The sequence below is a fragment of the Corapipo altera genome, unplaced genomic scaffold (assembly GCF_003945725.1).
Source record: "Corapipo altera isolate COAL_440 unplaced genomic scaffold, ASM394572v1 50, whole genome shotgun sequence".
Classification (NCBI taxonomy): Eukaryota; Metazoa; Chordata; class Aves; order Passeriformes; family Pipridae; genus Corapipo; species Corapipo altera.
In genome coordinates, this window is record NW_020884889.1 from 9,066,338 (window position 1) to 9,081,337 (window position 15,000).

Sequence of the window (15,000 nt, forward strand, 5' to 3'; positions counted from 1 at the left end):
GACATTTCATACTTAGTCACTTTCAGAAAAGCAACAAATTGAGAATGCAAAAAACTTTATTAGCATAAAAAGTACATAGTCAGTAATCAGTACTCAAATTCCTTCATGGCATCTGGCATGTTTTGATACATCGTTCTGTATCTGCTACAGCTGAAGGAAGACAGGGTTGTAAGGTGTCAGAAGTTTAAGGTTAGGAGGGCTTGTCCTTGGGGTTTAGTTTTGTACCTCTTTTTAAGTTATGTAAACAACTCAGAGTGAAACCTGTACAAGCAGAATAGAAGTTAAATAAAACCCAAATTCAGCAATACAAAAAGCAATATAAAAAAGTATTCAGGTGCGTGACATGCATCAGAAGAAAATGCAGAAGTACATGGCAAGTAAGTGAACATGTCTTAGAAGTTAGATCATACTGGAAACTCTCTGTAAAGTATCTGTATGGCTCAACATGAAAAACATTATAAAATTACTTGGTTCCATAAGAGATCTGTACAGTTGTATCTGTTTTAACATCATGAGACATGAATATATTAGGAAAAAAAGCGATTAAAAAGAATAAGGAAAGTTTACTCAAGTTTCACATTTCAAGCTGCCTATTTGATAGAGTAACTAGATAGAGGTAGATATCCAATATTAGTGGCCAAGCTATTCTAACAAGGCCTTTTAGCTGTTTTGTCAAGCTTTTACATTCAAAGCCAATGTGAAAAGGCTTCATAGATGAAGGATGTCTTTCAAAAAGGCAGCCAGAAAACCTGTATTGCTGATGGAAGTAGTTTCAATTATCCTGCTGAAAGTGAAGGGTATTTAAGAATGAAACATCTACCAGACCACTGTGAGGACACCACTGATCAAGCACTAGAGCTCATGCAGTCATTTTAACAAAAGTGACACTGATTTGTTCATTTGCTATGCCTATTTTAGAAGCTGAACCATTGCTACCTATTTGGTTCCTAACTAGTCAAAATAAGACTGCAGGGTCCCACGGCGGCGAATGTCACATGTCCAGCAGTGGAAACCACCTCCCAGTGAATTGGCGTGGCGAATATTCACTTTAATTGTGGAAATGCCTGAAAGAAACATACAGTGCATACTTGAAAATTAAAACCTCAAATTCACGTGGCGAGCTCTGATTGGAACAGTAGATAATAGTTTATCAGATCATATGGCTAGATGTCAGTAGGGAAGGTATTTCCTACTCATTTGTTAAGAATTTATTTTACCAAATTCTAGGCAGAGAATAAACTAGGAACATAGCTGGCTTGTTTATTCCAGCAGTACCCTCAGGTGTATACAGTGCCTGGAGCACAGCCAGTGTTTGATGTATTATGATGTGCCAATAATATAAAGATAAATTCAGTTAGTGCAGTGTGTGAAGAATTAGTAGAAATTCTGCTACAATATATGAGCAGGGCACATTTGCATAAATCTATGTGAGTATTTATGGCTCAGACACTGAATGTGCTCTTTCAAGTGCCTTTCAAGGACAGATGTATTCAAAGTAGGTAGTTCTGAGTCCCTCTTTCTCTGAAAGCAAAAAGAGACTCTTACACTTAGTACCTAGGTTAAGCTTCCTCCCACTTCTTTTCAGCTCTGATGTTTCAGCTGTGGCTCAGCTTACACAAAGCCCTGACAGCTAGACTAGGATCAGAAGACTTCTCTGTTGCAAAGTTTGCCTTTTTGCTTCTTGGTACTTTCAGGATCAGCTCAGTAGAATCTATCACCCAGATCAGCAACAGTTTTTTCTCAGTAGACCCATCTCAGTCCTAGGAACTTACTGACTACTGAAGTTTATTTAGAACTTACAGAGACTGCAAAGTTCAAGTGGAAAAAATAAGCCATGATTAGTATTAATTGCCTCATTTTTAAAGTACTTTCAAGCATTTATAAATCCTCAACTCCTTGGTCATGTAGCAAATTAAAGCAATCTAAGACTGAGAAGTTAAGTGATTCACTAAAGGGTGCATAGTCAGTCCTTAAAAGCACCTTAAAGCGTTGAATTGCACGGTTCTCACCTGCAATCACCTCAGATTTGAGGGAAGCTTCAATAAGGGCACTCACACCCATGGCACCAAACCTTCTTCTAGGTTCACAGTTGCTATCTTCCACCTTTGGATCATTTTCTCCTTCCCATAATTTTTCTCCCTTTTAAAGAGTCTTCTGCTACTGGGAAGTATTATCTTTTACTCTACAATGATCCTTACTTCCCCCGACTTCTCATCTATCCACAAGTCTTCATTCTACCCCATTAACTTTTGCATCACCACATACTTATCCTTCAGCAATAGCCAGGTGTAGCATGAAGCAATCTGGCTACTCTCTTACTAACCAACTATGAGCCACAAGTAGAACTACCTACACCTTTGCCTCCCAGCACCATGGAAGCAGTCAAATTAACTGCATGAGCACAGACTTTTAAGTCCATATTACTTGTCCTTGCAGTGAGCTGTGCATAATAGGACTTAGAGATTTTATGTTCAATAACATTTCTCCTGTCACTGCATATCTAAAGGAATTCCATGCTATCATGAGGTTACATCTCACAGGACTGAAATTCTTCATAAATGAGCAGAAATACCTGGGTTAAGTGGTGTTGACAGTTTAAAGTACAAGGAGTTTGAAACTCAAAAAATCTGAAAGCATTTTGGTAATGAGGGATAGTAAGCTCAACATCACTGAGCAATATGTGCACCCAACCTCTCTAAGACAGATTTTGACCCTAAACTGAGCAGACAGTTTACATTAAAAAAGCTCATTCAAAAGCTTGCTAGCAATAACTTCAGTTGCTACTCATACCTTGATTTGCTGGAAACTATAGGGGGCAAAAGCAGCCCATATTCATATGACTGAAGTATTCAGGAGAAAAATCACTGAATGATTCTTACTTACTAACCCAAAACTTTGAATACCTTTCCCAGTGCTGGCTGCTTTGGCAACTTTAAGTGAAACCTCCATTTACCCTGCTGTGCATAGCTGGTATCATGATCATTTTATTTTAGGGATATGTACAAGTACATTAGGACATACCTAGCTTTTCAAACATCTTCTGAGTTGATGTCTCATTGGCATCCACCATCACACGTTTCTCATCCAGCATCAGGACATTCATGGAGAGCCATTTAGAAGACATCCACAGTGGGTGATCTAAACACATGAGAATCAACTTCGTATGTACCAATGTTGCCCGATATTAATACTTTTCAGAACACTCTTGGAATCCTTAGAAAAGAAAAAGTGAATATACCATCTGGGATGAGTGGCACTGGAGGTTGGATCACAGTCCAGCCAGCTTTCTTGAAGAGCTCAATCTGAAAGAGCAATTTAATTACATTCTCAAGAGTGTATTTAGAGTATTATGTCCTCCAACTTATGTCATTTTCTCAGGATATTTCAATATGCATGACATCCCCTTCCCCCAGTTCGCTATTCTTGCCCTCATTCAAGTTTCATCTACAAACCCAGTTTTCATACAAGCACCTTTTTAAAGCCTTTTTAAACTTTGCATACCAATAGCATTTATTTCTACTGGGTTTATATGTGCTAGGTATACTAATGTATGTTAAAGACAAAAAGTAGCACATGCAGTTTGGAGCCTGTTAAGTAAATATATTAGTAACAGCACAAACATATTAAAATCTTTATTTTCAGTATAATTTCTTCCCATATGATTGTAAAATTCATTGATATGAATCACACTGGCATTTATAAAGCCCATCAGAAATAACACATGAAAATACCTTTCCATCACGCTTCATAAGAAACTTAATATGCAGTTTATTTAACAAAGGGAACAATGTAAAGGCATCCTAAGTAATAATTTGTGTCTCTAAGAACTACACAATTAAGTTAAAAATAAGAGGAGGATAATTTGGCTAAGGAGAATTGACTTTTCAACTTCACTGTCTGAGTACTTGGAAGAGCTCTTAATTCAAGTGTTACCACGAGGCGGAGCTCTGATCCCAAACACTCAATAACCAGCCTGGCCCACAAGGATTTTAAAGAAAAGCTCCCTTTCATCTGCACCATTCAAGAAAAGCTCCCTTTCATCCACACCATTCACACACACCCCCACCGCTGCTTCCTGGTCATCCAGAACTGCCAAGTCAGTTTTTATGAAAGCAAGCTGCATCTATCTTTTCTGTCTACACAGACAGCCATTTTCTGTGAAAAAAGTCCCAGCACAGGGGTTTGACACAGGAAGGCCAAGAACCTCCTCTTGCAAGTAAGATTACAAAAAAAAAAAAAAAAGCAATGGAAAGGAAAATGGGAGGGAAAAAACTATAATTGTTTTAAAAATTATATTCTCAGAATGGATATTAAAAGAGGCAGTAATTCAGTTAGACCATTTGCATTGAGACCACTTGCTGAGAAGAGACTAACACTGACTGCTTCCAAGAGCTCTGCATATGGTTCCGTAATCTGTGGCACACAGCTCTATCCCACTGACTCAGGATCAGCTCAGCTATTCCCATGTGGTTGTACAGCTCCTGAAGTCATGGGGATCCTCACAAAAATCCTCAAGCACTGCAGTACAGGTAACATGACTGTACCAGAGACGAGCTCTTACTCTCTGGAAGGCTTTCTCTTCTGATTGTGCTCCTCAGCAATAGTAGCTTTTTCTCAAAGTGTAGTAGCAGGTTTTACACACCTCTCTTTTTTCCTACTCTGCAGAATGTATTTCTTGCTCAGTTATTCAAAGCCTAATGCCTGAGCCACTACCAGCTTTCTGCCATTGGTTCAAACAACACTAAAGGAGAGGATTCCAAAATAGGAATGAGAAGGGAGATCACTCTGAGTAGCAGAAACCCTCATTTTCTCCTTGGATTCAATTAAAGTATTTAAGTAATGAAAGTGTTTGGAGAAGTAGTAGTATATCCTAGGGACTTGCTTTGATACATTGTTACAAATTGGATTACTGCCATCATATTTAAGGTGGACAGAGAAAGAAACACACAGCACATCCACTTACATTCACACTAAGAAAGCACAAAGAGCTGCAGCAGAAAACTGAGGAAAAACAATGGTCACTGCACTGCTGAGAAAGTTCTGGAGTCAAGATCCAAACACATCTATAAGTTCCTGAACAACTGCCTGGGTTCTATTTAAATTCAATAATTTAATATTATTCAAGTGTATATAAAATAAACGTGTTGGAAGAGTAATTACCCAGGAGGGAACTAATCCAGCTGAGTCCTTTTTAAATGCTTTCTTCTCTTCTATAGTCTTACCTGGTGGCAGGGACGGTCTGGGTTAGAGAGCACAAGACCAGGTCCAATGATGTTAAAAGTGGCATCAATGTGCATAGGGTTAGGATCCTTAAAGGATATTATATGCACTCTGTAGTCTGGTGCAAGATGTCGCCTCATCCATTCAATACCCATATAGTTTGTAACCTGAAAACAGGACAAAGTTTCGCTGGGCTAGACTATAAGCTGCATCCAAGTTTAGTTTGTCTAAGGTTTTACTTCATCAAATATTCAAAGCCAAAATAATAGAGAAGGCTTGTGCCTTTAGCTAACCCCTTAGCTGGAAGACAGTCTTATCGCATATATCAAACATTCTATGGATAGCAATTTCTTCTGACAGCACTCTTATTTTAATGCTGCTCAGGAATTTAAAAAGATACAAAGTATCAATCATTAAGATAGAAAGCAAAACCATTGAAAGAAAGCTTTGTTTACCTGGCTCCTTTGTACAAAGATATCTCTTCCAGCTCTAATGAAGTCAGCAGCATCAAAGCATGGCTCAAATTCAGTAGTTACAAATTTTCCCTGAGCAGCCAGTTTATGCCTGTCTTCAACAGAGTGGATTGGATAATTCTAGTTGCAGAAAAAAGTAATAACAACTTTAGGTTGGAGAGGTTAAGGGAAAGTTTTTAAATTATTTGCTACTGAAGAGTATTTTGAAATTAAGAAAATATAGCTAGTATGTTCCTTGGAGGTGTTTTTATTTACTTGTTATAGAATAAAAAGAAAACCTAAATGTGGATGTGTAAGGGAAAGGTTTTAAGCACATTCAAGACCAGCTGATAAGAGACAATAGTTATACCAAGAAATTAATTGCTCTTCAGAACCCCTGTCTTGATAATATTCTGGCTTCTGGATCTGAAGTGTTCATTACCAGTGGAGTTTAATTATCAGTCCAACATATCACTGCACAGGGACAGCAATACTGATATTGCTATTCCTAACAAAAGTGGGCTCCCTGCTTTTCCACATTTTTAAAATGGAACAGTACTTCAAACTAGAAGGTAGATCTACATTATTTCAAATAATTTTAAAATTAAACAGGGCAATTAAGAACAAGTGGAGTGTAAAACCCAGCACAAATAAAAAATCCCAACTAAGTAGTTTCTGTGCTTTAGAACAGGCTCTGGAAGTTTTCTAATTCCAACAGATTACTCTAAGGTAATTTTGTTTTTAACAAAGACTTCTTTGTATCACTGATGTCACTGTTCCCAGAAAGTCATAATCATTCCACAACTAGTTTACTGCATTTATTGTAAATGCTATTACCAAGGTCCCAATGCATTTGGGGACCTATAGGAAACTACCAAAATTGTCCAAGTAAAAATTATTAGAAAGATTAAGATACTATTCACTTAAATTTTGATGGTAAATACTCACAGTTTAGATCCTCCACTATTTCTTTTATGTAACTTTCAAAATATCATCATGCAAAACAAGTATTATGAGTTGGGTTTTTTCTGTGACAAAATATGTATTCTTTACCACTTTCCTGCACTCGGGATACATGGACATTCTCAGGGAATCTTAATTCTTTAAAGCAGTCTCTGTGGTGTGTTTTTAGCATTCCTTCCTCCTTAGTAATGCTCAGTTACAGCCCGTAACCAAAACAATTCAAAGCAGAAGAATTCAATAGACACAACTTCCTGTTCCTTATTCCCTAACTGCACACACTTAGTTTCAGCTGGAAAGGCTACAGCATGTTTGCAAACACTAGAAAAAACCACAAATCTCCAGAGTTGTGCCATTCCTCTCCCCCAGTATTGTGAAACCTCAGGTTGAAATTATCAACAAAATTCTGTACAATGAGAACTGAAGTTCTAAAGGAAAATTAGAGCAGTACCTGATCATAGAGTTCATCTGCCATTGTGGGTTTAGGGGCAGTTGTCCACTTAGCACCACTGTTGAAATAATCTTTGATTAGTCGTCTATATGCCCTGTACTCAAAGAACCGAGCACGCCAAGCCATTGGTGCTTCAATAATTTCATTTCCCACCACTAACAGGATGTCTCTTGGCATGGCAGCATACATACCTGAAAGGGAAATGGTCATTAACTTATGAGAAAATTATGCTTTTCTCAGCTCTTTCAGCTTATTCACTTTTTACCTTCCTTTTTACCGTCACTTCTACTCAAAATAATGGCAAAAATCATCATTAGCAAAGTTAGGAAACAAGCACATAATATTGGGTGCTTACATTTTTCAGTAATTTTTCAAAGTGACATTTTTTTGTTCAAAATACATGCAACTTTTGCCACAAGGCCTCACTCACAACAAATTCACAGCTAGAAGAAAGCCATCCACCATCAAGCTTCCACTGTGTAATTTGGTTAATGAAAATTAACTACACAAATGCTTATGATTTACCCAGATGACTTTAAAAGGTGATGATGGGTAGCAAATTTTCCAAGTGAACATCATTTCTTTATATACAATCCTTTTAAAAAGTAGTAGTACCAAAGAGGAATTTGATGGAACACAGAACCTGTGCAGGAAGTACTCCCATTACACTTTTCATTTACATTATCTGTTCCCTAATTAATTTTAATTCCCCTAGAACAACTTAACAACACATTTGACGTGAAAGGAGCCTGAGGACTGCACTCAGAAAGCTGAGTATGAGCCAGTGTGCTCTCACTGCAGACAATAAAAGCCATATGGTGCTACACATGGAGGAATGTGGACAGCAGGTAAAGAGACATTCAGATTTCCTTGATACTAGCAAGGATGTCCCTGGAAAACTGTTGCCTCCAACTATTTTGGCCATTATAGTTTAAGATGGATCCAACCCTAGGATCCAATGAAGAGCTGTCATGACAGTGGGAGGCTTTATAGCATTTGACCTGTCATGTGGCAAGTAGGGGACAAAGCAGTAACAGTTTACAGCTACTTTGAGGGCCATTAAACATAGATGAACACTTCTTGGCAGTGACAACATTGAAAGGGAATGTGGCAACAGATGCTGCTGGGGGAGTTCAGGTTAGTTATCAGGCAAACTTCTGTCATCTGGAAATCCTTGCAGCACTGAGGTAGGTCAGCAAACCAGGAGGCAGAATCTCCATCCCTGCAGATCTTTTAAGTCATAGCTACACAAAGCCATCACTGATCTCACTTAATGCTGGCAACAATCCTGCTCCTAGCAAGAAGGTAAACTAGATGACATCCAAAATGTCTCAGGCAAGGGCTAAACAGATAAGACCTTCAACAATGGAAGAATATTTACCTGTAGACTCAAAATCAGGTGTTTTATACTTCACAGACCAGTCAATTGGATCAGGCCTCTTGACAATAACACCTTCTCCTTTCAAAATATTGCACATCTCTTCAATTTCAGCAATAGCTTTTTTTAAATGGTCTTTGGGGAAACTCTGGCCTCCAAATTTCTGATAAAATCCCCAATACTTCTCATACGTGTTGGCCTAAAACAAAAGGACATGTAAGTGACAAAGAATAAGCATCAGTTATTTTGGAGTGAAATAGATGCCCAAGGCACAATTCTTACTGTTCAAATTTTCTTGCTCTTGACCCTAACATGTTGGATTGTGCCTTACATCCGATTCTTGCAATATTTTGAAGAGTTCCTAAGAATTGTTCATGTCCTGCTGATTCTTTTAAAACAAAAAGAGAGGAGGGGGCAGAGGGAAAAAAAAAAAAAAGGAAGAGAGAAGTGTCAATATTTCATAAATTCTCAGTTATTGCCTGGTTGAGAATCCTTATCCTAGCCCTCTGCCGTCTTTATTTTTTATCTTTGCAACTTCTATTTTTCTACTTATACACACCATCAGCAAGGTTTCATTGTGTGGTTGTGTCCAGTCACTAAACTTATGTAAGTGCAGGTGTCAGACTAGTTGTGAGGGGCTGATGTGTTCACAAATACTTATATACAGTGACAAAGTATGAGATGTGTGTGCTGAGCAGGCTCATTGAGCCAGCAGATTGCTTCAATACTGCTAATGGACTGCACATGCAGCAGGATGCCCAAGAAAAAAGTCCTCTGAGGAACAGCAGGAAAAAAGGGAAACCCATTCTGGAATATGAAGAAGTGAGTACACATTTGATTTCCACCTGTAAGTTTAGTCTGACTTTTAGACAGGATTTTCAGGACATTTCATTTCCTCGTCCATTTCCTCTATTTTTGGATACAGATGGATCAGTAAGTTAAGCTACTTGTTTCTATTGATGGGAAAACTATTCTAAATAGTGTAATAAATATTTCTTCCTCTCTTTAGCCATATCCCTACAGAAAGCCTTATTATTAAGCCACAGATGAAAACCAAGAGACTACATTACACTTCAGTTAGTATTTAGTGACTGGTATTGCCAAGTGGCCATGAAAGATTTGGTCCTTATCACAGCACACCTGTACAAACACACTGAGCATGGCAAACACTATAGACTCTGCTATTAAATAAGGCCTTACAGATATGTTTTTATATTAAACCAACCTTGAGTTCATCTCCAAAATGCAAATATCTGTAGTTTCCTTGTTAAAACCTCCCTTCAGTACTGTCACAATGGTGACATCAGGAATTCTAAAGCCATCCCAAGTACAGGTAACATGCCTTGTTGGCTAGAAGGGGCTATACTTCAGGTACAGCAGCAGTCTAGAAGATGCCAAAGATACTAAATTCACCTGTCAGGGTTGGATTAAAGCAAATACAACATTTACAGGCCTAAATTCTCTGCTGAAATCCTGTGATAGTCTTCTCAAATTAAAAACAAGCTCAAAATAATGTTCTAGTTCTCATGGGTAAGAAAATCCAGACATACAATCAAAACAAATGATGCTGCTTCAGTTCAATGTATCCAATGTTCCTCTATCACGTCAGTGTCAGCAGAGATGCAAGTGCAAGGAGCCCTTCTGGAATGACAGCAGGAGTCAGGAACAGGTAAGCAAGTGGTGAGGCCTTCTTTTTACCAGAGTCCATCCCATCCAAGCAGCATGGAGGACAGCAACGGGGTGCAGAAGAACCTGCCCCTCCAAACATGAGATTCTCTCCTGACACTGCAGTCCTGATACCTCCCAGAGAGTGATGTTCTCAACAAAAACCATGCAATAAAGTTCCTTTTGTGTTAGCACTGTCAGTGCTAACCTGCCTGAGCAGGCAGGGCCATTCATCTGAAGGCATGCCTGTTCCCCTTTAACAATCCAGGCTATCCTCTCTGTTCTCTACTATTTCTGGATATTTGCCCTCATGTTACACAAGTGAGAGAGAAGAAAGAAAATTCAACCTTAACATTTACACAGCGCCCCAGAATGGGCATCCTTCTCCTCCAATACTGAAGCTTCTTCCCATCCCTCCTGAAGGAATTTATTCTTTTTCTGTAAGTGAGGTCTTGGGTAAATTGATCACCTCAAACTTGCCAGCTGGTCAGAAGTCACATGGAGATCATATGAAGTGCTTAGCATTCCTATGGAACATGTTCTGCTAATGAGATAAATTCGTCCTATGGAGTGAAGCAAGCTATTTTCAGAGCCAGCCATGATGTATGTGAATATCATCATCCCCGAGAGGTGCAGCTCCACTCTTTATGTGTGTCTTCTAGTAGTTTTTTTTTCAAACCTGAGAAACCATACAATGGCATAATCTTGAAATTACGTCAGAGTAACACCACTCATATTCCCTGCTTTCTGAATATCTGGGAAAAGGGTGTATGGCTGGGACATGTATTCCATACCAAATCAGGGTTGAGATTTCAGGCCCCTTTGATTATATACATACAAGTCAGTTCAGACTCTTCAAAAGGTACCATGGCCAGGACATAGAAAAGAATTTTAAATTACCTCCTCAATGCACCTTATAACTTACTGTCTGAGAGTACCTGAGACACTGCAGCAACATTTGAAACAAACTCACTCTTTTTAGAGAGCAATTTAAGCAATGCTGTAAGGAAAGATTGTCTATAAGAAACAGAATTGCTCCCAAGAGTTGCTATATATTTTAAGCACTTTTTGTGGAAAATAATTAACATTATCAAGATGTATCTTAAAACTAGTAATGACAGTTATTAAATTAAGGGCATTGAAACAGAAATTCAAATCAGAAGTCTTTTGGCCTAATTCAGTAGTAAACACACTCCCATATTCTCACTCAAGATATAGTGACCTGTATTAATAATACCTCTTCACCAAAAATGCATCATTATTCACAAAATATACTGAAAAGCATTGAGTACAAAGCTATAAAGTTCAACTGCTGCACTAAGTGTTAACTGCTTCAGAAAACTTCAGAAGTCTCAATTGTGAGATTTTTCAGTAAAATGCTATTTCAAAAAAGGACATCTTCCTAATTAATGCAGTTGCTCACCTCCTTGTTAAGATTCTCCATGTTTCCAAATAGTGTATTTACCTCTACATAACCTACATAGATCATTTCAAACCCTGAAAAGGATATGCAATAGTGTCAGCTCATTAATATTCATCAGATATGCAGGGCTCTCTATTCAATTCCTTCCTGCCTCCTTCTTATGCCAAGCACAGCAGTCTCACATCACAGCAAAAGGATTTGTGTATACCAAAACCATGTCTCAAAGTACAAGAATGCTGAATGCAGACAGACTTCCTGCATTTAAATATTTGGTAAATAAACCTGCATACAATCTTAAAACCGAACCTCAGCACAAGCATTCACCAAACTCTTATGGTTTGAGATGTATTCTTTAAAGTGTCTCAGGTCCAAAACTTCAATTTTTCCTGATAAAAATCAAATTCATTATTTTCAAACTGCAGTTTTTATAACCAGTGACCCTCATGCATACTTGGCAGATGGCATGTGAAACACATGAACCCTCCTATAGCTATTCACAGGGGCAGGAACTGGCTGTGGTATTACACTGGAGCAACACACACATACACACCTTATCTTTCAGCCACATGGAGATTTGAACAATAATTAATCTGTAATTAATAGTAATAGTCAAGGTAGGACCAAACTACTGTTTGAATTTCTCAGCAACATCCCCCAGGTAAAGTTACTGTTGCAGTTTCTACAGCAAAATTCACAACAAAAGCAGGGAAAATTAGAGGAAACCACATCTCAGCTGGCATGGTCTGTTCCCAGTACCTGTTGTGGGCTTGGCATTTGACATAAAGCAAAGCTAAAGCATGCTTTAACCCTAAGGTTAAGGTATTGGAATTGCAGAGGTAATCCTATCCTTTGACATTCCTCATTGAGCTTTTGATATCACACGTATGAGAAAGTGAAGTTCTGATCTCATGTGAGTAGTTATGGCTTAATAGGCAGCAAAACCTGTATAGCATGTCACACTTCGGCAAGTTAGACACTTGAACTATTTTTTCTGGCACTAAAGCAAGCCCTTGGCCCCTACTTAAGAACAGAATTTTGCTTCACTGAATGTCACAATGTAAAAAAGTTAGACATTTTTTTCCTTACTCCTCCTGTGCATTCATTATGTCAGTCTTATATAGATGCATATACATACACTTGTATATTAGAAATGCTGACACTCATTCACTTCTTTCTCCAAAGCAGATAGAATGTCTTTGGAGTGTCTGAAAGGGGATTCCAGAGATTGGTAACTGAGCTTCAGCTTTCAAGGAGTAAATAAAAGTCATAATGAAGTCAGTAGTGAAACTTTCATTGTGCTCACTGGCACAAGATGTCATCTCAAATGTCCCAATGTAAGTCAAATGATTACTTTGCTGTCTGGGCATTGGAACTAACAAGCTGCAGAAATTCATTCACACTCCTTCAACCAGTTCTGCCCAGAATCATAGCCCAGATTCTTTAAAAAAAAAAAAAAAATACAAACATAAAAAGGGCTAAGAGAAGTCTTCTCCACTAGTACATCTCAAACTTCTCCGAGATGACCATTTCCAGCACTTTAAATATATTTTCGGTATCTTTGTTTGCCTTTGGCAGAAATATTGTCCCAGCTCATTTTGCTGTGATAGCCATGGATTACATGCTTCCCTGGAGAGAGTGCTGTACTGTAGCAATGAAGGAATGATTCAAGAGCATCCCACAAATGTAGGTAACACACATATACAGCAACTTTGAAGTCCAGGTAAAGTATTCAAAAATCTGAAGCAAGCCCATTGTTTGAGTGTTACTGTTTAAAATACAAGATTTCAGAGAGCACAGAAACACAGATTTATTTAGGTTGCTATTGCAGTTGTAGGCACAGAAAAAAAATCTTGAAAAACAGAAGAGTATGTATTTCCACACAATACTGGCTGTAGCACACAGGAGTTTCAGTGAGCTATTTCAGAGCTATTTAATACAGTAGTCCCACAGCTATAGAATTCATAGTATCATAGTATCATAGTATAGATTGGGTTGGAAAAGACCTCCAAGATCATCAAGTCCAACCCCTGATCCAACTCCAATTACTATATCATGGCACTAAGGGCCACGTCCAATCTCTTTTTAAAAACCTCCAGGGATGGTGAATCCACCACCTCTCTGGGTAGGCCGTTCCAATGCCTGATAACCCTCTCTGTAAAGAATTTCTTCCTAACATCTAACCTAAATTCGATTTTTCTCAGACTGTTAAGTAGAAAATTACACTTTTTTTTTTAAAGTGTAACCCTACTTAGTTTCAAGCCAAATTAAAGTTTCACTACCTCAAAAGCTAGTATGTATACTTTCATAGCATCGGAGCTATATAACTAGAGCAAATTGCACATAATAGAGATTCTCTCTATTAGTGACTTCCATTAAAACAGCTCGTTCAGTTAAAAGTGAAAAGAAAAAGCACACCCCTCACCAACATGGCTATACTGTAAAGTTTCACAGATATAAACAACTACTTTGAAAGAAGAATCCTCAAGAGTAAACATCATACCTTGTACACTTAGGCAAATTGTATGTATAAAACCCACATTATTTTCTATTTAAGTGTATTTTTTTTATTGCTTACCTTAACCTCCACAGAAAAAGGTGGGACACAAGCATTTTCAGCTCTTCCCACAATGACCTCTTCCAGTGGGTCCCATTCATTGTATGAGCAAACAAGACAGTCTTTAGGCACAGGGCTGGTAGCCTTGTCATCGGCAGCACAGGTGTTCTGGGAGGCCGTGGCTGCCTGGGTGCTCTGGAAAGTTCGCTGCACCCATCCTGTAAAGACTCTTTGCAGCTTAAAATAAAAACAAGAATAAAAATTATACTTCCCTTACAAAAGGCAAAAAGTGATGGTTCAGCCCACAAGTGCCTTAACACTGTAATCCCAAAGGAACATACCCTATTTGGAGCATTAACAGAAGCACAGCTTGTTACAGCCGTTCTAACTTATTCACAGCCTACCAGACGCTTAAAGGACATTTTGCCTTTTAAAACGCACCCAGTTTAGAAGGGTAATGACATAGAAGCACAGCTCTGACAGCGGCGACTGGAGTCACTGAACTCTGCGCTGCTGAGCCGGGTGGATGCTGGGCGAGCCTCAGCCAGAGGAGCCCGCAGCCGTCCCGCACCCTTTTGCCACCGCTCGGAGCGCCCCGACTGAGTGGCCACACAGGACCCCGTCCCCATGGGGCATCCTCAACCCCAGCAGCCCCCAGCGCGGCGGCACCAACCCGTGAGCCGATATAATGCGCCGCTTCTGCTCCGCGGCTTCCCCCGCGCAAGCACCGCACTCGCAGCATCTCTGTTGGCAGGACAGCTCAGCTCAGCTTAGTTTAGCTTAGCTTAGTTTAGCTTAGCTTAGTTTGGCTCGGCTCGGCTCCGCGCCCACCCCCGGGACTGCGCCCCGCACCCGCCCCTCCGCCTTTATGGGGCCCGTCCAGCCCCGCCCGGGGGC

The 15,000-nt window shown here is 39.2% G+C and overlaps 1 protein-coding gene across 1 annotated transcript; it reads right to left on the bottom strand.

Annotated features, from left to right (window-relative positions):
- Nucleotides 1–38: 38 nt before the first annotated feature.
- GATM (glycine amidinotransferase) lies at nt 39–14,937 on the bottom strand. Its single transcript, XM_027644150.1, has 9 exons — nt 14,777–14,937; nt 14,125–14,340; nt 8,465–8,660; nt 7,084–7,274; nt 5,676–5,813; nt 5,223–5,387; nt 3,239–3,302; nt 3,022–3,138; nt 39–1,064 (listed from the first exon to the last, which is right to left on the bottom strand). Exons 1-9 carry the CDS (start codon nt 14,843–14,845, stop codon nt 952–954), a joined length of 1,269 nt encoding a protein of 422 aa, XP_027499951.1. The 5' UTR covers nt 14,846–14,937; the 3' UTR covers nt 39–951.
- Between the last annotated feature and the right edge of the window lie 63 nt (nt 14,938–15,000).